General features: G+C 35.7%; 2 protein-coding genes and 2 long non-coding RNA genes across 4 annotated transcripts; 1 reads left to right on the top strand and 3 right to left on the bottom strand.

The window, feature by feature from the left end:
- Window positions 1-187: 187 nt before the first annotated feature.
- Window positions 188-9335, bottom strand: LOC121411723 (mitochondrial inner membrane protease ATP23 homolog). The gene is made up of 6 exons (XM_041604558.1): window positions 9125-9335; window positions 6663-6708; window positions 4453-4540; window positions 2940-3074; window positions 2179-2265; window positions 188-481 (listed from the first exon to the last, which is right to left on the bottom strand). The coding sequence occupies exons 1-6, from the start codon at window positions 9291-9293 to the stop codon at window positions 272-274; spliced, it is 735 nt and encodes a 244-aa protein (XP_041460492.1). The 5' UTR covers window positions 9294-9335; the 3' UTR covers window positions 188-271.
- Window positions 9336-10485: 1150 nt separating this feature from the next.
- LOC121411720 (diencephalon/mesencephalon homeobox protein 1-A-like) lies at window positions 10486-22926 on the bottom strand. Its single transcript, XM_041604557.1, has 4 exons — window positions 22634-22926; window positions 13926-14014; window positions 12723-13021; window positions 10486-12339 (listed from the first exon to the last, which is right to left on the bottom strand). Coding segments are annotated over exons 1-4 (1011 nt in total). The 5' UTR covers window positions 22636-22926; the 3' UTR covers window positions 10486-11718.
- On the top strand, window positions 14197-16020 carry LOC121411721. Its single transcript, XR_005969531.1, has 3 exons — window positions 14197-14389; window positions 15061-15250; window positions 15898-16020. It is a non-coding gene; the product is annotated as an uncharacterized LOC121411721 (long non-coding RNA).
- Window positions 19393-22373, bottom strand: LOC121411722. The gene is made up of 3 exons (XR_005969532.1): window positions 22247-22373; window positions 21347-21562; window positions 19393-20305 (listed from the first exon to the last, which is right to left on the bottom strand). It is a non-coding gene; the product is annotated as an uncharacterized LOC121411722 (long non-coding RNA).
- Window positions 22927-23706: the final 780 nt, after the last annotated feature.

The following is a 23706-nucleotide window of genomic DNA, read 5'->3' as shown; positions in this document are numbered from 1 at the left end:
ATGAATATCAGTAAATACAAATAGAAATGAAATATAAGGACTACAAGAACCAATGCTATTGAATTCATCCATTCTCATACATTTCTCAGCAGCATCTGCTTGAGTTTTATGGCACCATAAATTTCAACGAGAAATTAGGAAAGATATATTTTCAAGCTTTCTACAGGTTGTCAATCATTATTTTAATATCCTTGTGTGAAACAACACATACCACAAGCACGTACACCTGCAAAAGCATTTCAGTTCAAATTGATTGCCTATTAACCATGTGTTATCTTTTTGGTGGAAAAGCAGTTTTCTGGTCATGTGATTGATCATGTGATGCTGATTTCAGGTCAGCTGGTCTCCTTGGTATACAGGTGAAAGGTGCATAGTCTTTGAAGCATGTCTCCCAGACACTATCGACGGCTTTCTCCGCGTCCTCCCGAGAAACGTCCCTGACCGCCAATATAGACCCAATAGCTCTTCTCTTCACACAAGTCTACAATATAGATAAAACAAAAAAAAAATAATAAGAGTAATAGTTATGCTATTACATGCATATTTATTTCTATTGCCCAAGTATTCTTGCCTTATACATACATGTATTTCTAATGTCAGTTTTTTACTAAGGTCAGTTTTCTAAAGTTTGAAATATGTGATGAGCCTTTTTACCTGTTTGCACATTGTATACATGACCATTTCAGCCATTCCGCTGTGACTCATGTTTTTAAATAAACCTTAAATTGAATTGAATTACATCTTCTACGACTCCTAATAATGATAATAATATTAATAATAAAACTGTATATTCATATATAAGACTTAAAATATGCATTTTAAAGTGCTGTACATTAATATCAAGACAAAAATGGTGAATATCTTTTATATGTACCTCACTTTCAGAATAATGAATTATTCAGCTGTCTAATTGGTCAAAAAGTGTGATCGTGTCTAAAACAATGACTACAAAACAACAAACAAGGTTCGTATTCAGCTTTAGCTCAGCTAAAGCCAGGGTAATAATAATAGCAAGGCCCGCTGGTAAAACAGTTTTCGAAACTGAAGTGGCTACCCTGGGTAAATATACCTATATTATTATTATTATAAGGTCCACAAGAAAGACGCCTGTTGCCACCTCAGAATGGGAATAGTTTAATTCTGCCCAAATCCCAAGAACAAAAAGTTGATTGTGTGGTGATTACAGATGTAAATAATTTCAGCAGAATTTGATCAACAACTTAACCCTATATAGCCCGAGCTTTTTTGAAATTGCATTTCCCGGGGGGGGGGGCTATTAGGCCCCCCCCCTCAGATCTCGACCGATTGCGACCAAATTTGGTGTGTGTGGGTGTCTCATGTATTTTACAAGAATGCATTGTCAAATTTGTGATATTTATTATCATTTTTTATTCATCTAATTAATTATGCAAATATCAAATTTTTTCAAGGAATTTTCATTTTTTTGTAGTTTTCCCCCCATTTTTTGAGAAAATGCAATGGAATCAAGCATGTTAGTAGCCAGTCATGTAATCTAAAAGACAGCTCACTCAACTGTATTGAAATTGTATAATTATTAGATTATAATAGTAATTAATTATGCGCATATGCTAATTTTTCTTGATAATATTCTTGTTTCCTTCCGTGTTTCCAAATTCTTATGTATTTCTTTGTTTTTAATTTATTATGTATTTCTTTGTTTTGAAATCTCTATTTTTTATCTAGAATAGTTGGTGATAGCCCAAAAGAAAGTTATTTGAGGAAAAACAGAAAAAAAACATTCATCTGACAACACTACTTGTAAAACCCATACATTGTACACACAAAAGTGAATGGAAATTGCCATTTTCGGTGACATTGGTCACGAATATGTGCTATATCTCCGCAAGTGTACCCCCAATTTTCGCAAACAGGGTCTCAAAATGTGCGGGAGATGTGAAAGAAAAAAGTCATGAAATGTCAGCGTATTATTTTTTTTTGCATTTAGAAATTATCCCAAAAAATGTTGAGGGGGGCCTTTTAGGCCCCCCCCCCCCCCGGGCTATATAGGGTTAAGACAACTTGCACACATAATGCTTCTTCACTATTTAAAACTTTGTTACCATGTTTTTCCTTATTTGTTTTTTATAAGAACCAAATTGGGTAAACTTTCCCTTTAACTCTAAGTGAAACAACCCTTTTGTGTTTTCTTCAATGTACCTGATGATGATTTTTAAATCTAAAGTTCCAGCTGTAAAGACTGTCACTCAAGAAAGAACAATCACCACTCAAACTGGAGGCTCTAATCTGTAAAAAAAAATCATGTAAAAAGAAAATCATATCAAAAAATTATAAATTCAATATCATATAGAATAACTACTGATATGAAGGAAAATCTCTCAAATTGTAATCAAAAGATGTGGACGTGGCACTGTTCAGACTGTGAATTTTGAAATTCCCTGGCATAAAGACACAATATAAAAAAATTCTCTCAAACACAGTGAATGGAAACATTTACATTCTTGTCATTTCTTTTTCTCATAATATAAATCCAGATTTTTTATTTTGGTGATACTAACGAAAGGCAGTGTAGAGCTAATGATGGAAGAAAAATAACTTGAGTCTGTTGCTGTGGAAGTGCAATGATGAATTGGATCATAGTGTGATACTAGCGGTACAAGAATTGTCTATTGCTATCAGTGACGGACCCATTACGGGGAGCAAGGGACACGTGACCCCTCTATATTCATATATTCAAAAACATTCATAGCTTTATAGTCTAAGAAAACATTCATCTGCATCCCCTCTACTTCAAAATTGGCTCTTTCTTTGCTCCCCGTCAAAATCCTAGTTCCACCACTTACTTTGAAGCTAAAATTTTCATATCATATTGGCTATCATGATTGGTCAAGTTGTGTTAGTTAACATTGTTTTTCTAAAGCCCTAATCTCTACTGGAAATCAATGGGATATATTTCTTACCTCTGAACAAGCGACATGTCTTATATCTGTCCAGTCCACTTTGGCTCTACAGTGATCATACGCATGTATCAGCTCGTGGGTGAGAAGTGTACTCAATATTCTCTGGGAGGGGCTCTTGTTTTCACATAAAACGATCTGCAAAATATAATAATGACTGATTTTATGAGTTTAACTTGATTTCTGACAAATATAGACTGGTATATTTCGTTGTCCATGAGAGACCTTGTAACGAGAATAGATACCCTTCCAAATGGCATTTGTGCATAGTGTGTTTTTTTAATTCAAGAGACCTGGGGGTGTTTCACAAAGATTTATGTATGACTTAAGTCGCACTTAAATTCCGACGCGTACATGATTTGCAATGCACGATCTTATTGATAGATATGCAGTAGTGCACGTCCTCATGATATGATCTGACCAATGCAGTCAAGCCTTTCATACTGTATGCAACTTAGTATTTAAGTGTGACTCAAAGTCTTCCTTAAATCTTTGAGAAACACCCCGCTGGGGGCCGTTTCATAAAGCTGTTCGTAAGTTAAGAGCGACTTTAAGAACGACTGGTGATCCTTTCTTGTGGTAAATGGTGTTTGCCATTAAAGGTCCATTGGTGATTATTTAGCGCGTAAGAAAGGAGCACCAGGCGGTCTTTAAGTCGTTCTTAACTTCCGATCAGCTATATGACACGGCCCCCCAGAGGAGGGGGTTCACAAAGAGTTAAGTGTGACTTAAAGTCACGTTCTGTGCCGACGCAATCTTATTAATACACAAGTAGCATGCATCGATCCTCTCGGCTTGATTTGACCCATGCAGTGATGCCTTTTATTTGGCATGCAACTGGACATTCAAATGTGGCTCTAAGTTATACTTAACGCTAATTTGTGAAACACCCCCAGTGCTCTCCTAGAGTACATCACCAAGGTGGTGTTTCACAAAGATTTAAGTGTGACATAAGGTCATGCTTAGGCACTAACACACATGTTGACCCTCCCATTGATGGAGATGCAATAGCATGTATCACCTGTGCATGATATGACCAATGCTGTAATGCAATTCATACTGTGACACACACAACTATGAAGTAAAGTGTCATTTATAGTCACATTTTAATAAATCTTTGTGAAAGACCCCCCAAGATTCACACAAAAAGGACACTAACGTGAAAAAATCTTTCAAGCTTCCATTGAATCACCCTTTTAATTATCAAAAGTGGGTGTGGGATACAAAGCCACACTGGATATATATTTCAGAATTTCTACATTGACAAAAATGAATATGTTATGCAGGCCTGCTCTTATCAGCTTAAAATCCATGTTACCTCTACAAAATCAAGAGAAATGTCTTAATAGGAAAAAAAATAAAACTTCATAAATTAAGGAAAAAAATGACTGAAACATCCATTTCAATTTAATTGATTTACCTAATTATAACAAAAGACAATTCATCAGACATCAAATAAAAATATAAATCATATTTCATAAGAAATTTGTTTTGGCAAACTACTCAGTCCATTTACCTGACCATTCACCGGATCGAAGCCTCCATTGACAGGACTGTCACTAGCACACGGCTCACACACTATGTGTGTATCGAGATCCACTGGGCTGAAACAAAGAGAGAAAAGATTTAAAGGACAAGTCCACTACAAGAAAAAGTTTACTTGAATAAAGAGAAAAATCAAACAAGCATAACACTGAAAAATTCATCAAAATCAGTTGTAAAATAAGAAAGTTATGATATTTTTCAGTTTTGCTTAATTTCACAACATAGTTATATGCACATCCAGGTCGGTATGCAAATGGAACTGATGACATCACTCACTATTCCATTTTTTGTCTCACCTGCATAGCAGAGAGAAACTATAGGCGCCGCTTTTCCGATGGCGGCGTCAACATCAAATCTTAACCTGAGGTTAAGTTTTTGAAATGACATCAGAACTTAGAAAGTATATGGACCTAGTTCATGAAACTTGCCATAAGGTTAATCAAGTATTACTGAACATCCTATTAGAGTTTCATGTCACATGACCAAGGTCAAAGGTCATTTAGGGTCAATAAACTTAGACCATGTTGGAGGAATCAACATCAAAATCTTAACCTGAGGTTAAGTTTTTGAAATGTCATCATAACTTAGAAAATATATGGACCTAGTTCATGAAACTTGGACATAAGGTTAATCAAGTATCACTGAACATCCTGCATGATCATGGTCACATGACCAAGGTCAAAGGTCATTTAGGGTCAATGAACTTTGGCCGAATTGGGGGTATCTGTTGAATTCCCATCATAACTTTGAAAGTTTATGGATCTGATTCATGAAACTTGGACATAATAGTAATCAAGCATCACTGAACATTTTGTGCAAGTTTCAGGTCTCATGATTAAGGTCAAAGGTCATTTAGGGTCAATGAACTTTGGCCGAATAGGGGTATCTGTTGAATTACCATCATAACTTTGAAAGTTTATTGGTCTAGTTCGTTAAACTTGGACATTAGAGTAATCAAGTATCACTGAATATCCTGTGCACATTTCAGGTCACATGATCAAGGTCAAAGGTCATGTAAGGTCAATGAACTTTGGCCATGTTGGGTTTTTTGTTGAATAACCATCATATCTCTGTAAGTTTATTGGTCTAGTTCATAAAGAGTGGACATAAGAGTAACCATGTATCACTGAACATCTTGTGCGAGTTAGAGTAGTTTTCAAAGTCAGCACTGCTGCTATATTGAACCGCGTGATGCAGGTGAGACGGCCAGAGGCATTCCACTTGTTTTTCATTATAAGAAATATAAAACATTCCAATTTTCTCCCTTATGTTTCAGACAAGATCCCTATTGCCAAATCTGTAAAAATCGAAATATTGTATAATTCAAACAATAAAAAATACGTTAAAAAAGGAGTGAGGGACATCATTGATTCTCTCATTTGCATGTGACTAAATTGTGCATATAACTATTTTGTAATAAATAAGTGAAACTTTACAATGTCATAACTTTCTTATTTTACATCCGATTTTGATGAAATTTTCAGCATTATGCTTGTCTGATTTTTCTGAGGTGGACTTGACCTTTAATTTTCTTTTCTGAAAACACTATACTTGGATTACTCAAGTCAGTCTATGGTATTGAACCTCATTCTGTTGTACACACTGCATACTGATATTTGTGATAAAGAATATGTGTTTTGTAGGCTGTTGTAGTACTTGTAGTTAGTAATAGTACTAGCAATAATTTAGCAAGCAAGTGTTAGAAACTACCATTGATTGATCAATTGTTTCACTTTCAGATACAATTTTATTTAATTTCTGATCCTAATTCTGATTGAATGCTGTAATGATTATTTTTTTTGTAATTTACTGGGACCTGCTACTCCAAGTTTTAATAAACTTCTGAGATTTCTGTTTTTCTCTGATACATTTTATTTTATCATTCATAATCATTTTGTTATGCTGAGAACATGAATAAATTGCATTGAATTGAACTTAAAATTTCATAATTTATTAGCATAATAATAACTCAAATGAAATACAATAATAATTTCATGAAAATGCAACACATTAAAATGATAACTTCTTTAAGTATCAGTCAATCTTCATTTTACTCTTAACCATACCTTCTATTTGTTTCCTGCATTAAGTAATTAAACATATTCTTTCAATATATATATTATTATCACAATTATCATTCTTAATCTTGACCCACAAAATGTTTAAATGTTTTCCACTTACCATCCAATTTGTTCCATGGCAGCAAGCATGAATTTTACATAAGGATCTGAAATGAAATGAATATAAACAACATAAGAAATGCTGAGATATATTACATTTACAATATTATATTTCTAAAGTAAGCCTTACTTTATATCGATTTATAATTATTTATATTCATATTTATATCTGCTACAATTATCTAACTAGTTTGTTAATTCAATGAGTGGCTAGTGAAGAGATATGAGAATAAGTCAGACAAGACAAAATTTGTAAGCAAACACAAATAATTCTTCAAGTTTCAACTGCCATGGCATGATAATTGATTGTGGCCAAAGGACAAGGAGAAAAGGCAGAGCAAGAAAAGACAAGACTAACATAAAGTCAATGACAATGCAGGAGGAGAATAATGGGTGAGCGACGATGACAATGACAATGTTTTGGGTTTTTTTTTTTCTCATGTCACCCTTAAAACTAAAAGGGCAATGAAGAAAATCAGATAACAAAGAAATAAATTCCCAGTATCAAATACAACATATTTACATTATTCACAATATTTACATTCACTTATACCAGCCAATACAGGCAACAATTTAAGAGATAACGTGTTTACTCTAAAAACAAATGTACCCCCCCAAAAAAAAAAATGTGAGTAAATATAAAAAGATGAAGTGATTAAAAATAATTTGAACACTGTAACCACCTAACCATTATAAAATATATTCAAGATCATGCATATTTTATGACTATAACTTATTGAAGCCTTAATATTTCTGATGCGAATTTCGCTAAATTGGTGATCTGTTTCATGTTTCCTGAATTAAATAAATGAATTGATTCATCTTTGGTGTATCGAGACGTAAAAATACGGCTTGATATATTTGTGCCTCAAGTTATTCAATTTCGGACATTCAAACAAATAATGAAATTCATCTCCAATTTTATTAAGAGTGCAAAGATTGCATTTTCCATTTTGCCATTCTATTCCCGAATATCTACCCGTAACAATTGGTAATCGGTGATTTGCAAATCTGAATTTTGTGAGTGCTATCCTATAGGGAGAGGGAAGTCTGATTAAGTAAGCTTCAAGGCCAACCTGATTTTTAGAAAATTCTATAATTACATGTAATACATTGTGAGCTATTGTTCACAACGCTTTGCCAATTTAGCACATACGTATCTCTAAGTTTCAATTTAAATGCGGATTCCATCATTTCAACCAAGCATTACTAAACGATTTGTTATTGGTCCAAATATTTGATATTCCAAGTTCATTTAAATTTTACCCAAGAAAAGGAATATATGCCAAGGTCATGAACATTTTCAAAATTTTACAAGAGATAGTTGAATATTTAACTCCCGGCGGGGGGGGGGGGGGGGGGGCACTCAGTATAAATGCATAGTGGGTATGTGCCGCGGAGGGGACCCCCATTTTTTCACTCAAATTTCCGTTCCAAGGCATAGCATTTTTGCCTTGTTGAAAAAGGAACACAGAAAGCTGCTCCAAGGCATAGCATTTTCTTCTTATCGAGAAAAAAGAAGAGAGAAATCCGCTCCAAAGCTTCCCATATTTTTTGTTACACCGCTCCGATCGCGTTGAATGAGCTGCAAGTTTGGTGAAAAGCGGCCGCAGAGCTCCCCGGCGGAGGCCGCGCTAGCTGCATCATGCACACATGACCGTTCCGTAGGGAGGCATACGCGCTCACACGCTGGCGATCAGTTCCAAGGACCCCCTTTTCACAAACATTTGTCGTTCCGAGGACCCTCCTTTTTACAATAAGCCCGCTCCAAGGCCCCCGTTTTTTGTCTCGCCCGCGGCACACCCCCACCACTTTTTTGGTCGAGTGCCCCCCCGGATTTAACTTCTTTTTCTCAGTTTTATTTCTCAACCAAAAATCAACCATTCTTTCTTTAACAATAATCAATATTTCAAATCTGCCCAGTTCAATGAGAGCCATACAGAAGTGAACCTTTTCTTAGTCGTAACATTTGTTTTCAATATTGCAGTCCATATTAAATTTCAAATTATTCAAATTTTCGAAGCCCCAGATTTCACACCTGTATATTAAATAAAATAGGTACAACTACTCTGTCGAATCTATCATCTAATTATTTTAACATCTAAAGTTTGGAAAGCCAAACAGCCAAAGCAAGGCCTGCAATCTTTATTTTCTTGATTTCATAATTCAACTGTATGTGGCCATGGCCCATTTTAGCTTGAGTAATTTGTTTTCCTTAACTAATTAAGCTCTTAAAACTATTACTGTCATCAACTCCTGAATAGGATATTCATCTATTTTTTCTACAATTGGAAGGGAAGAGCGCCAAGCGCGGTTGGCATGGTTGGGGCCGTATGGCGTACACGTGGGGCACAGCGCAGTGGGGCCGGGCCGGCGTGGAGGGGAGCCCGGAACTGCGGGATCGGGATGCCATGCCCATGGATGGATGCGGTGCACTGCCTGGCATACTATAAAATAACTTACTGTGTTTGCAAGCAAAATCTGCTCTTTCAATACAATTTCTGTGTTTTCTCCTTTCATTCCAGTTTCTTTTGTCTATATTAGGTTGGCTGGATTCAGTTCTTTCGTCCTTTTCTGCTGTCTCTGATGATGACATCGCACTGGTGGCATGATCATCCATGGGCGCTGCCATCTTGGATATTACGCCCTCATGTGTACAAAAAGCTAAAGTTGCTTTGTTTTCTTTCAATTTATTCAGGTCCAAAGAAAATTTGTTTCCAGATTTACATACACACATTTCATGACAACATCTAAAAAATATATATATTAATGGAAGACATACAAAGTATAAACAGCAATTATACAAAAAGGAGTGCACCATTGCAAGAAAGAAAAATATAATATACAATCATACTACATAACTACAAAGAAAAGCTACAAAAGCACCATCTAACACGCGCTTGCCCTATGTAGAAAGTATTAAATGAGAGTAAGGTTAGAAGGATTTTGTGAAATGGAACAAATTAAATCAGACTTTCAATCTTGACTTTTTGTTTCTATACTTTATTTCTATCTTTCTTTCATTCGTTTTCTTTCTTTCTTTCTTTCTTTTTTTTTCTTTCTCTTTTTCTTTCTTTCTTTCTTTCATTCTTTCTTCTTTCCTTCCTTCAAGTTCCTTTCTTTCTTCTTCTTTTCTCCCTCGAGTCATTTTTTCTTTTTGTCCTCCTCCTCCTTCTTCATCTTCTTCTGCTTTATCTTCTTTTTCTAATTCCTCCTTCCCTCCTCTCATTCGTTTATATAAGTGTCCGGGATCACATTTACTCTCCTCTTGATCTAGATTACTTTCTAAACTTTATTTTCTAATCATAAATGTAGCATTTGTTTTTATATTCGTGTCTTTCTACTTTCCATTTCCATTTCATTTAAAGAAGCGTTGGAATAGGTTTGCTGTTTCTTTTAATCATGATATTTTTTTCGTTTCTAGATCGACATTTTTTTTTGGGTGTGGTGTGCCAATACTGGAGACCTGTATTTAATATTTATTGATATACCACATTTATTATTTTCACTTCCATTCATCCTTCTTTACTTTCTTCTTTGATCACCCCCCCCCCCCCCCGTATCATGTGTATTGATATGGATTTCTTCTCTCCTTCTGGTAATTGAATTTATTTTTGCGATTTATTTGTGTGTGTCCCCCCTCCCCTCTAATTCCGCATGCACACAGAACGCCACCTCTCTATATCCTTGTTTCTCTTTATTGTTGTCCATCTTCTTCCTCGATCCGTCCGCACGGGCCCAAACACCACCTCCCCTCTCTCTGTATCTCTCTTCTCTCCGACAAAATTCTTGACTTAAGCATGATTTAGAATTACGAAACCTTATAGTTTTCAACATTTATTTGATAATTGCAAAGGAAATTATTGAGAAATACAAATATTACAAATTCAAATTTCATCACGAGACAAATATCTTAATAAATATTTCAGATAAATATGAGGTAGTATCATTTTATACCACACATCTTATTTACAATATAATAAGATCAAGGCAAGTAGAATGTCATGCCGGCAAGGCAGCGTCAAATAATTGAAGTGAAAGATACCGATACGAACACGTACTATCATCATTCTTGAGAGGGAACTCCCATTGACAAAAAAAATCAAAGCAAAAAAGAAAGAAAGAATAGGTCGATATTTACCTCCTTATACGAATGATATTAAGCACAAACAGAGAAGATAAAAAAGTTAGGCCTATATTAACTAAAAAATCGACATTTGCCCGGGGTGGGGTGCTATTTACTTTCCTAGAGGTGTGTCGTGCAACCCTCAAGAACCCCTTGTCCGTAAGGCTCTTATAAAATAGACAAGGGCGAAATCCTATCAAGTTAGATAAACACAATTATGATGGAAAATCAATCAAATCAAAATTGAGTCTGATTTTCGTTTTCATACCATTTATAATGATAATAATTTTGTCAAGCGCTTAAAACAAATGATTCTAAGAGCGAAATTATCAACACATGCAGTGTTATTGTCATAGCTACCGGTGATTGTTGTTTTTCCCCTTAAAGGTCAATTCCACCCCAATAAGATTTTAAAAGCATACAATAAATACAAAAGATATAGTGATGGCGATGTCATATCGATCAGGATGTCCAGATACTTGTTTTATGAAATTAAGCGAAAATTTATTTTTGGCTCTCAGATTTAGATGAAACTTTAGAGTGTCAAGCTTATTGTTCTATTTTCTCTTTTTATTCAATTAAAATAATATTTTATTGGGGTGGACTTGACCTTCAACAGAAAGACCAAAAAATTATTAGGTGAACAAATTATGAAACATCAGTAATAAAGCATTATTTGTTAATAGTTTATGCCTATTTCCTCCCCAATTATTTTGATTTATTATAACAAAGCATAATTAAAGGTGGTATAGTTGTCATAATTCGTATAAATTTTAAGGTTGACAAAGTTGTATATAATATTAAATCTAAAGGTATCAATTGTGCTTGCTGATGCAAGCCTTTGTGTAGAGTTGAAATGGAAAGTTTGCCTCTATCATCCACAGTAAAGTCAATTTCTTTGCTCTGTTATTTCCCAGAGTGCATTTTATTATTAGTGGGCGTCTTTGCAATAATTCATCGGTTGGAAAGATACAAGAGGAACTCCAAGATAGTAAGCATACTTCATAGAAGTCTCGGTGGTCGGGTAGTAAGGGTGTGATGACAGTTTCTGGTAGTCACCGTCGACGTCCGCAACGTCAACATGTACAGACGGGGAATGATGCCTTGTCATCGGGCTGTGTCCTGAAGCAGAAATGTCTCTGACGTTGGCATGAAGAGTGGACCTGGCGTAAAGATCCGGTGATGATTGAAAAGAACAGAGGTGTTTTAGTTGTTGCTTCTGTTTCTGGTTGTAATCTTGATGGAGAGACTTTGCGGAGGAGTCAGCTTCATCGCGGCTACTCTTTGATAAGAACTCAATGGACATAAGAGGGGAAACCTTGGACGTTTTCACGCCAGAGCTACCATCGGGTTCTTGCTTGATTCTTGGACTGCCATCGGCCTTGTTCATCAAACGACCAGCGGCCTCGCCGATGACCTCGTGGTAATATTGGTTATCGCTCCTGAAGTCAGATGCTTGTTGATGGTAGGTCGGACTTTGACGACTATCTGGAGAGCTCTTCCCTGAACGTTCTTGCCGTCTTTCCCGTGCCCGACGATTTTGGAACCATACCTGTAACGAGATAGAATTAAGTAAAGGCTTGGTTAAAAGAAAGAAATTTTGTAATAATGGAAATGTTATACATTGATGGTAGAAAAAATGGAAATATCCATCATAATCAAATGCAGTAAATAATTTCTTATAGGGACAATGAACTGCTAGTATATTTTTTTTTTGAGAATGAAATAATATTCTGTGACTGTAAATAATAATTATAAATCATGCGTTCAAAGTTTAAGACTTTCCTTAAAGAATAGCTTTCACAGTAGTAATATAGCTTGACAAAATAACAACAAATTCGAAAGGATATGAAATTCATCACTTTCGAGTAGATGGAAATATGTATATAAAAGATAAGAGGGATTATTAATGACATTTATAAAAAAAAATCTTACCTGAACTCTGGCTTCGGTTAGATCGATGGCATCAGCTAGCGCTTCTCTCGAATTAATATCTGGGTATTTGTTCTTACTGAAAACCTGTTCCAGGCTCTCTAGCTGCAGCCGTGTGTATATAGTACGACTGCGGCGCCGCCTGTGCCTCAGTGCGTTCATGTCTTCCTCGTTCGTGGCGCCTGCTCCGTGGTGGTCAGAAGTCACGTGGTCACTGGCCGCGTCGCAGTGGTGGTGGTGATGCGACGCCGTGTGCGAGGTTGTACTGGTTGAGTCGGGGGGATGGTAGTTGGGTAAACGCCCTGCAGAAATACATTGTTTTGAAAAAGATTACTTTAGTTTATTTACCTTGCGTGCACATACGGAAGGTATTTGGCCTATATTAAAATGGGGTCTTGTAAGTTGAATGCTTATATACATGTACGTTCCTATAAGATTGAACAGGCTAATTTTATTTCAATAAGCTAGGAATAACTTATCAACCTATTTTGAACTTCTTGTTCTAAGCAACATAAAACAAAATGTTATTCATGAATCGATTAGGAAAATGGAGATGCCGTCTTTCTTGTATAAAGATAATATGTTTTGAAAAGTCACCATTTCATACTGTAGTTGGGAAACAATTCTTCTTTCACAGTATCACGTTAATTTTGGTTGATATGCCAATAATAAAGAATAGTCCTCGGTCAGTAACGCGTTTGCTCTTGTATGATACATGTCCCTGTAAACCTCATTAAGTAAATCATTTCTGGGGTTCACATAATACAACCATTTTAAGGTTATAAATCTTATTTTCAAGATCATGCCCATTGATAAACCTATGTTTATAATCTGATAATGTTTGTGGAAATCGTTTATGTTTAGGAACTAATATATATATTGTTTCAGTAATACAACTATAAGATGTATGAATGATTAAACAACTTTCCTTCATGGAAATGAAAAATACTCATTTTCAAATTATTTATTGAAATGCTATCCGCACATTTAAAAATGAAATTTTATCCGTATGTATAATCTCTTTTTAATATCATGAAGAAAATAAATGAAGGAGCGCGTGTAATATTATGAACATTGCAAACTTAAAAAGAAATATGATGAATACTAAAGAAGTTAGAATGGGGGAGATAAAAAAATGAAGTGGGAAAGAGAAAGAAATCAGAGATTAATGTATTAAAGTATATCTGGCTGGAACCGTACACTTACCTTTAACGTCCCTGCTTAGATTCATCATATCTCCAAAGAACTCAGCGGCCGTGACACACCGTGCCGCATCATCTTCACAAACTGGGAACGGTTCCGGGACAGCCCGACCACCGGACAGCCCGACCCTGGACAGCCCGACCCGCTGCCCTGGACAACTCGTCCCGGTCGAGTTGTCCAGGGTTGGCTCTGAATCGGACAACTCGACCACTTGAACTCTTCTTCAAAATTTCATTAAATAAATTATCAAAATTTACTTCAAAAGTATTTTCCGGCATAATCCATGTTTCTTCAATATATTCCCGACAGAAAAATTGACATTTCAGTGCATTTTGAGCTATTTTGAAAGAAAATAAAGCGAGTTCCCTTGCAACGAGAAAAATCCGATGCCGCCGGCGAGCTGTGTTCATTCAACTTACAACTTGCAAATTTGAGTTGATTTTTCCGTCACTTTACATATTTTAATGGTGAGTGTGTGCTATTTTGTATTTTCATATTCCATTTTCACATTTCCTATACTTATTTTAAGTTATTGCATTTCACAAAACTGATACTTAATGCAAACTTTTTGAGATAGTTCACCTGGAAAGGACACCGATTGGCGACGGTACTTCGCCGGCCGGCCAGCTGGGCGACCGGCTGTGCTGTGATTGTGACTGAGTGAGGCGGTCAGCTCAACTAGCTAGCTATGCGAGGTCAACTTACTTATTTCCGTCTCTTGACATATTGCTCATTTTCCAGTGGCGAGAGTGTGCTATTTTTGTATTTTTACGCTTCTTCCACTTATTAAAAAGGTTTTTTTAATGTCACTAACTAAAAGGAAATAGATTTGAAAATGTCTCAGTAGCCGGCATATGACAAGTAACTAGTTACCGGTATGAAGCACTCATTCTATGAACAATTTTTGTAGGATAGTGTCATTGTTTATTTTTGTTCTTAAATAACTATCATTTTTTATTGTTTTCGAAGTTTTGAAGGGCAGTGGGGGGGGGGGGGGGTAAACAACTGACAATATATTTGGTATTTAATCAAAATTGAATAATTTATTGAAAAATGAAATGTATTCTGCCGAAATTGAAAAACTTAACTTTTTATCAAAATCTAAAAACTTGCTTTTCGTTATCGATTACTGTCGCAGCTTTTTTTAATGCAACTTCCATTGGTAACAGTGGGTCTTCTGGAGGATACAAGCACTTGGGCTGTACCAGGGATGAGGAGAAGAGGTTTCATGCTCGACAAACGATGGCCTTTCCATTTCTTTCACGAGCAGAAATATTACCGAGTTCCAATGACTTGGGCATCAGAGCGGCAGTCCCCTGATCGATGAGGTAAATACAGCTTTATAGATACAATAAATTAATTTTTGCGCACTTCATGCAGGCGTATCAAAGTGAAATTTAATTTTTTTTTGTATTTTCAAATTCTTTAAAAGAAAGGTCAATTGAATTGAATAATGAATTTAATTTTTTTTCCTTATACATTGTTTGAATTGAACAAAAAATTTACTTATAGGTTTTGTAGAAGTTGTAACATTTCAAATTAATTTTTGGGTATGGTAATGCAAAATTTATGTGGATCCTTTATGTTATGTAAATCTTCCAGAAGATACCAGGTATGGTTCTAGTGTGTTTAGCAAATTAACTTAACTTTGATATATTATTATTGTATTTCCTTCTAAATTGTTCAAGACAAGGTGAAGATTGAAAATGGTCTAATTTCTTTTATTATCAAGAGGTGCAGACTGCAGGGGCCCGTTGCATAAAACTTTTTACCTGAGAAAACTCAGGTTGTTTTTACCAGAGTTTTTGCCCTGTATTAAAAGTCAATGGCAGATATGAGACTAACCTTAGTTTTCAGTTTTTACCAGAGTTTTCTCAAGTAAAAAGTTTTATGCAACAGGCCCCAGATCTTCAAATATTTGAAATTACAATAATTTTGTCAATAATTCATTTCATACTTCATTTCATCTTTCCAGCTGTTTGACTTAGTTGAGACAACATGGATTGCAAACCGTACTTAGCTTGTTTTTATTTATAAAACAAAATTGTAAGGAAGTGCTGAAAGGACAAGTCCACTCTAACAAAAAGTTGATTTGAATAAAAAGAGAGAAATCCAACAAGCATAACACTGAAAATTTCATCAAAGTCGGATGTAAAATTAGAAAGTCTTGACATTTTAAAGTTTCGCTTACCGGTAATTTCACAAAACAGTTATATGCACATCCTGGCTGGTATGCAAATGAGGAGACTATATGACGTTATCCACTCACTATTTCTTTTGTATTTTATCTAATTTTCTCATTGTCAAGTGATACAACGATTAATTCCTCCCTGAACATGTGGAATTATCATTGTTTAATGCTAATATGGTTCAGTCAAGTTAGTCCTTATTGTCAAATCAAATCTATTTAAAAAATGAAATATTTATTTTTCAAACAATAAAAAAAAATAAATAGTGAGTGATGGGCATCATCGACTTACCTATTTGTGCATATCACTGTTTTGTGAAAAATAAGCGAAAATTTAAAATGTCATAACTTTCTTATTTTAAATCCGATTTTAATGAAATTTTTAGCACTACACTAGTTTGATTTTCTCTATGTATTCAAGGTAGCATTTTTCTGGGGTGGACTTAATTAACCTTGAAAGAGCCCTCTACGTAAGTTAGGGTTCAGTTAGTTGTCATGGTAATCAAATATATATGCAATTAATTTTGAAATGTATATTCTTAAACCAAAGAGGCAATTATTACATGTTAATTTGTATGGTTACTATTGTAGTTTTAAGATTGTCTATCTTGTTAGATTTGCACCCAAAGCAGAGGATATTGTTCTCAATCAGAGTTACAAATCAACAAATATAGTATGGGCACACCTGAATATGTGAATATGTACAAATAGTATACAAATATAGCACGCTTTAAGGAAGTATAGCAGGAATTATTTGTCTGAAGTTGGACTGGCAATTGCTTTTTATACTAAGAGGCAAAAGTATGACTGGGCACACATGAATTTGTGAATATATAAATAGTAAACAAATATACCAGGAATGGTGCTCTATTTGATTTTCTTTATGTATGTTTTTTTTTCAACAGCATAACAAGACCATGTTTTGTTATGCTATACTGTATGTAAGATATAACAGAAAATTATGTGTTACTTAGTAATTTTAGTTGTGATCAAGTTTATCACATTGTTACATAGAAAATAAAGAGTCTACTAAAAAGTATTGTGAATATTGGGTTCTATTACTCCCATGTATTTTTTCTGCTGAACATTTCACTGTTAAGTGCTGTGGTGATCAGATGGACATTTTGGGAGAGATGAAGTTGAAATTGGAGGGATGGAGACGGTGATGTGAAAAGGATGGTAATGAAAAGTGGGTTGGAGATGAGAAGGATGGAGATGATGAGAGGAGGGATGGAGATGAGAGGGATAGAGATGATGAGAGGAGGCATGGAGATGAAAGGAAGGATGGAGGTGAGAGGAATAGATGATGAGAGGAGGGATTGAAATTATGAGGAAAAGGATGGAGGGGATGACGATGAGAGATGAAGCTGAGAGGAGCAGAGATGAGGAGGCGATGGAGATGAGGGGGATGCAGAGGAGGAATGGAACATCATCACCAGTTCACCAGCAACATCATCTCTATCATCGCCACCATCACGATCGTCACAATCATTGCCATCACCACCACCATCATCATCATCACCACCAAATCACTATGCTATTATCATCGCCATCATTATCATCACCATTATCTTAATTATCATCATCATCACCACAATCGTTATCGCTATATTCATCGCCATCATTATCATCATCATCACCATAATCACTATCGCTATCATCATCACCATCATCATATTATCATCACACCAACATCATCATCACCACCAACATCATTCTCATCCATCATCATAATCATCGCCATCATTATTATCACCATAATCTTCATCACATCACCATCATAGCCACCATCATCACAACATCATCCATCATTATTGTCATCGTATCACCAGTATAATCACCATCATAATCATCAGCATCATCATCATGATCACCAATATCATCATCACCACCTGTCGTCAACGTCATCACCAATGTTCATCATCATCACCATCGCCACCAACATCCTTTTCATCATCTCAGGAATATTATTGAGAACCTCTTGGAAATGATGCAATCCATTGACTCGATCTCATCAGTGCATGAAGTAGCTGGGTTTATTCAGCTTTGGGTGCACTGGGGGCCTTGAACTTTTGTAGGGGCACCAAGATAAATATGTTGTAGGGATAGTCCTGCAGACCAAAGTTTGACATTTTACTTTTCATTAATTCTCATTAATAATTATGAAATACATTATTATTTATCTGGTTCCCTTTTCAAAGCGTTTTCAACACGCGCTGATTTGATAAGGGAGATAATTCATTGTTTTTTACTAACAATGATTGAAATGTCATTTTTGGGTGGTACGTAAAGTCCATCTTACAGTAAGAGATGAATAATGTGACATAAGTACTAGAATCTGTGTATGAAATCACAGATAAAATAACCATGATGACGATCAAGATGTTGTGGTGATGAAGATAATGATGTGATGAAGATAACTATGGACTGGTGATTGTTATGAGATGGGAGGTGGTGATGATAGTGATGTCGATGATGGTAATGAAGCTAGTGGTGTTGATGAAGATGATTATGACGATCGTAGATGGTGTTGGTAATGAACAGTGGAATACAGGTGGTGGGGGATCATGGTCTTGGGGCAAGAGCACCCCCCTCCCCCTCAAAAAGAAGATAAAATACCAAAAAATAAAAGAATGAAAGAGAAACGAAAAGAGAGTTTTAGTATGATGTCATAATAAAAAAAATGAGTTTGTGTAATAAAAATGTCAAACATTTTACTCATTCACAATTAAAAAAAAATAACTTTGGCATGATGGGCCATATCTTACCCCTCAAAATCTTTTACTCACTACGCCAATGATAATGATGAAGTTTGTGGTGATGATGATGTCATAATGACGATGATGGTAATGATATTGATGATGATGAAGTTGGTGGAGCCAATAATGTTTGTGATGATGATCACCCCCCCCCCCCCGCCCTTTCATTTTTCATCTTCTTCCATTATCAACACGCCTCCTGACATCTCCACCCCCATTATCTCCATTCCCGTCTTCTCCAACCATTTTCGCATCTCCATCCCTATTTCATTTCAATCTCTCCTCTCATCTCCACCCCCTACTCCTGTCAACCCTTCCACATCTCCATTCACCTCATCATCTCTACTCGATCCTCTCATCATCTCCACCACTCCTCACCATCTCCATCCTCATCTCTAAACCTTATCTCAATCCCTCCCTGCATCCTCTCCATCCATCCTTGCATCATCCCCATCCCTCCTCTCATCATCTCCATCCACTCATCATCCACACCCCTCTCAACTCCATCACTCCTCATGGCCATCCCACCTTTCACCATCTTCATCCTCCCCCCCCCCATCTTCATCTCTCCAATCATCTCCATCTGATTACCATTTGACACAACATTTGCTCCTGCGACAATTGCCCCAGGCTTAATTTTGTCTAAAGCCCCTTTCACAATTGGTTGCGCGACTACTTACGACCCTTCACCGTTGCAATTCTGTGCAACATATATTGTGACCAAGTGATCGCAAACAATCGCACAAGCAATTGTGAAAGCCCCTTAAGATAGAGGTTCAGGGTTGCAATATGGTTTTAAGTTAGGTTTAGACCTTACTGGTTGAAGCTGTTCATAAGATTATGGCGTGGAATTTGCCAGAGCAAATGTCATGGAACCCGTCACCACAGCTCTCAATAAAAGGTAAATATTCAGCGAGAAAAGGGATACAAAATAGTGCAAGAACCAAATATTCAAAATACTTCTTTGGAGTTAAGTGGGTTTTATTAAGTAACATTAAGGTAAACTTGATCAGATCTAAAATTACATAGTAACACACATTGAACTTCATTGTATATAAAACATATTATATCCCACACAAAATAAATACTGGTTAAAAATTTCAAATAGGATTACATTACCACAATTATGATAATACCATTATGATAATAAATATGACACAATTCCAACTGGGAACAATATCCTCTGCTTTTGGTGTTTATGTAAAGCTAACAATAAGGACAACCTTAAAATTACATTAGTGCCAATATACATAAACATTTATCCAACAATTGCACTTTCAGGAATATACAACCTGTTATACATTACTATATTTGGTTTCCATGGCAATTACATGATCCCTAACTTAGCTGGAGGGATTTTCAACCCTTCCTCATCTTTTATTTTGTCACACAAAAACTGGCCATACAGATCTTGCAATTCAGGTGGTCTCAAAGAGCTGGAAAGATAGAAATAAAATAAAGTAATTTCAACTTTTTGAAGCTCTGCACCTCTTTTGTTACTGAAACAAATCAAACCATTTCAACCTTCAGTTTAGAAGCAAATACATTTTTTAAATATATTAAAGTTAAATTAATTGCAACTAATTCAATATCATAAAGGGAAAGTTCACTCTGAAAAAATTTGGTCGTATGAAAAATTTGGTCGTATGAAAAAATTTGGTCGTATGAAAAAATATTGGTGAATGTATGAGGAACAGTTTCAAAACGTTATTCAAATTTTAAGTTTTAGATTTGTGGCGTCATAAACGAGCAGCTGCCCCATATGTTTTGTAATATAAAATTCATGAATTCAATTTTTTTCAATGGTTCCTGATGACTTATTTTTGTTTTCTTTTCAGGTTTGGGTGTGAAATGTTTTGTCTTTATAATATATACAAAAGGCATAGTAAAAGCAGTTTGAATTTTCTTAGAAAATAACAATTTCTTGACTTTTTACCATTTATTATGCAGAAATGCTGTTTGCACATGACATCACAAATCCAATAATTGAAATTCGAATAACTTTTCAATTCTTTGATAGATTTTCCTCAAACCTTTGGCAATATTTTTTATTATTTTTTCTGCTGTTTTTACAATTAACTATTTGTCAGGGTGAACTTCCCCCTTCAAGCTCACTTGAACGATACTTGGTATCATCTAGATGTGTACGACATAAATGTTCCTCATGAATTAAGCATAACCCCTACATACCCAAAATTAATTTAGAATGTTACAACTTCTACTTAACCTAAACATGTAGTAGTTACTCACATTTTTAAGAAGAAGCAATTTTGAATTTTTATGAATACAATGTATATAAAAAAAGTTAAATTTTTGTTCAATTCAAACAATGTATAAAAGAAATAATAAGTAAATGTTCAATTCAATTGTTCCTTCTTTCATTTCAAGAATTTGAAAATACCAAAAAATAAAAATTGAAATTTGATATGCCTGCATAAAGTGCACAAATTTGATATTATCTAAGAAGCTGTACTTACCTCATCGATCAAGGGACTGCTGCTCTGATGCCCAAGTCATTGGAACTCGGTATTATTTCTGCTCGTGAAAGAAATGGAAAGGCCATCGCTTGTCGAGTATGAAACCTCTTCTCCTCATCCTGGGTGTAGGTTGTTGGGACCAGCCCAAGTGCTTGTAACCTCAAGAAGACCCGTTGTTTCCAGTGGAATGTGCATTAAAAAAAGCTGTGACATATACTTTATTACTGACAGGTAAAAAAATAAGAGACATGTTTTTCGATAACGAAAAGCAAGTTTTTAAATTTAGATTTTGATAAAAACAAAGTTTTTCAATTTCGGTATAAATCGTATACGGTAATACATTTTTTCTCAATAAACTATTCCATATTGTAAACTTCATAACAAACTGAGACATTTTCAAATCTATTTCCTTAATTGGTTTAGATGTTGGTTGGAAGCACCCCCCCCCCCCCCGGCCTGAAGGCCTCCAAAATTAAAAAGGGGCATCAAGGATGGTTACTTTAAAATTTGGGAAGCGCATTCCGACCACGCAGTCACTGTCCTAATGATTAGTGACATTAAAAAAAACTTTTTGATAAGTAGAAGTGTAAAAATTCAAAAATAGCACACTCTCGCCAGTGGAAAATGGGAAATATGTCAAGAGACGGAAAAATTAACTAAAATAAGTAACAAATGACCTCGCATAGCTAGTTGAGCTGACTGCCTCACTCAGTCACAATCACAGCAGCACAGCCGGTCGCCCAGCCGGCCGGCGAGGCGAAGCACCGCATCGGTGTCCTTTCCAGGTGAACTATCTCAAAAAGTTTCCATTAAGTATCAGTTTTGTGAAATGCAATAACTTAAAATAAGTATAGGAAATGTGAAAATGGAATATGAAAATACAAAATAGCACACACTCACCATTAAAATATGTAAAGTGACGGAAAAATCAACTCAAATTTGCAAGTTGTAAGTTGAATGAACACGGCTAGCCGGCGGTATCGGATTATTCTCGTTGCAAGGGAACTCGCTTTATTTTCTTTCAAAATAGCTCAAACTTGTGCACTGAAATGTCAATTTTTCTGTCGAGAATGTATTGAAGAAACATGAATTATGCGGGAAAATACTTTTGAAGTAAAGTTTGATAATTTATTTAATGAAATTTTGAAGAAGTATTCAAGTGGTCGAGTTGTCCGATTCAGAGCCAACCCTGGACAACTCGACCGGGACGAGTTGTCCAGGGCAGCGGGTCGGGCTGTCCAGGGTCGGGCTGTCCAGTGGTCGGGCTGTCCGGACCCCACTGGGAACATTCTGGTACCAGACGCTCTTCCTAAGCAGAAACAAACGAAATATATATCGAGAAGTGAGTTTTTATTATAAATCACTTTCTGAACTCTGTCCTATTCCAAGGTAGTATACTGCTGTTGGTGTTGATCACTCAAGAGTATGCGGTGATGTTGCCCTGATAGAAGTTCCTGCACTATCATGACTATGGACCAGCACCTTCTCTGATCAAGTCTTGGATGATTATGAAGCAACCCGGTCCAACCCAAGCCCCATTATACCACATCCCTCTTCAGCGACTGGACCACAACTCAAAGAAAGACAAGTGGCGGTCCTCTTTGATACCACTTTGTTGGTCGCCGCTCCTGGTGGAGATTTAATTGGATCATCCTCTTGACTTTCTTTGTTATCCCCAGAAACTTGACCATCAGAACAAACGAACAGTTATGACGCAGTTAATGATTATACCTGTTAAACGCAGAGGAGCTATTCAGTGACCGGGGAACATAAAAGACCCGATGGAGTGTTTAGGTGACACGCGCATCCTTTGTTCTTGTTTATATAGATTGGGTCTATTATTTTCTTGGTAACAATAAACTGAACGGTGATTCACACTTCGTATGATTTTTTTTCCCATGAACTTGAATATCTCAGCTTGTAGTTAATCCGGCACAGTTAGCGCCGCCATAACATGATGAATGTAAGATGAATGATTGAAAGAATATCAATTGAATGGAAATTGGACTTCATGAATATACTGTACATGATATAATCTTAGTACTTTTATTTGCATATTGGTGAGGCCTAAACTTTCTATTGATGAAAATAAGCACACATAACAAGGTAGGTTGACCTCACAAGGCAAATATCATTATTGATAACTTCGTTAAGTTATTAATATGATATTCAAAATCATAATAATTTCAAAAATGTTAATAGTTAAAACATAGTCTCTGTATCAAAATTCTTTGAATAATGTATTCAATTAGAAAGAATGGTGTGGACTTCAAATGATATTGTCAGAAATGTTCGTTGCACGCATATCGAATTTGTTTGGGGCTTCCGGGCTTGTATGTAAAAGAATTCCAACTACCCCT

Source organism: Lytechinus variegatus, chromosome 3, assembly GCF_018143015.1.
Source record: "Lytechinus variegatus isolate NC3 chromosome 3, Lvar_3.0, whole genome shotgun sequence".
In the NCBI taxonomy this organism is placed as follows: domain Eukaryota; kingdom Metazoa; phylum Echinodermata; class Echinoidea; order Temnopleuroida; family Toxopneustidae; genus Lytechinus; species Lytechinus variegatus.
This window is presented reverse-complemented; position numbering and strand designations above follow the sequence as displayed.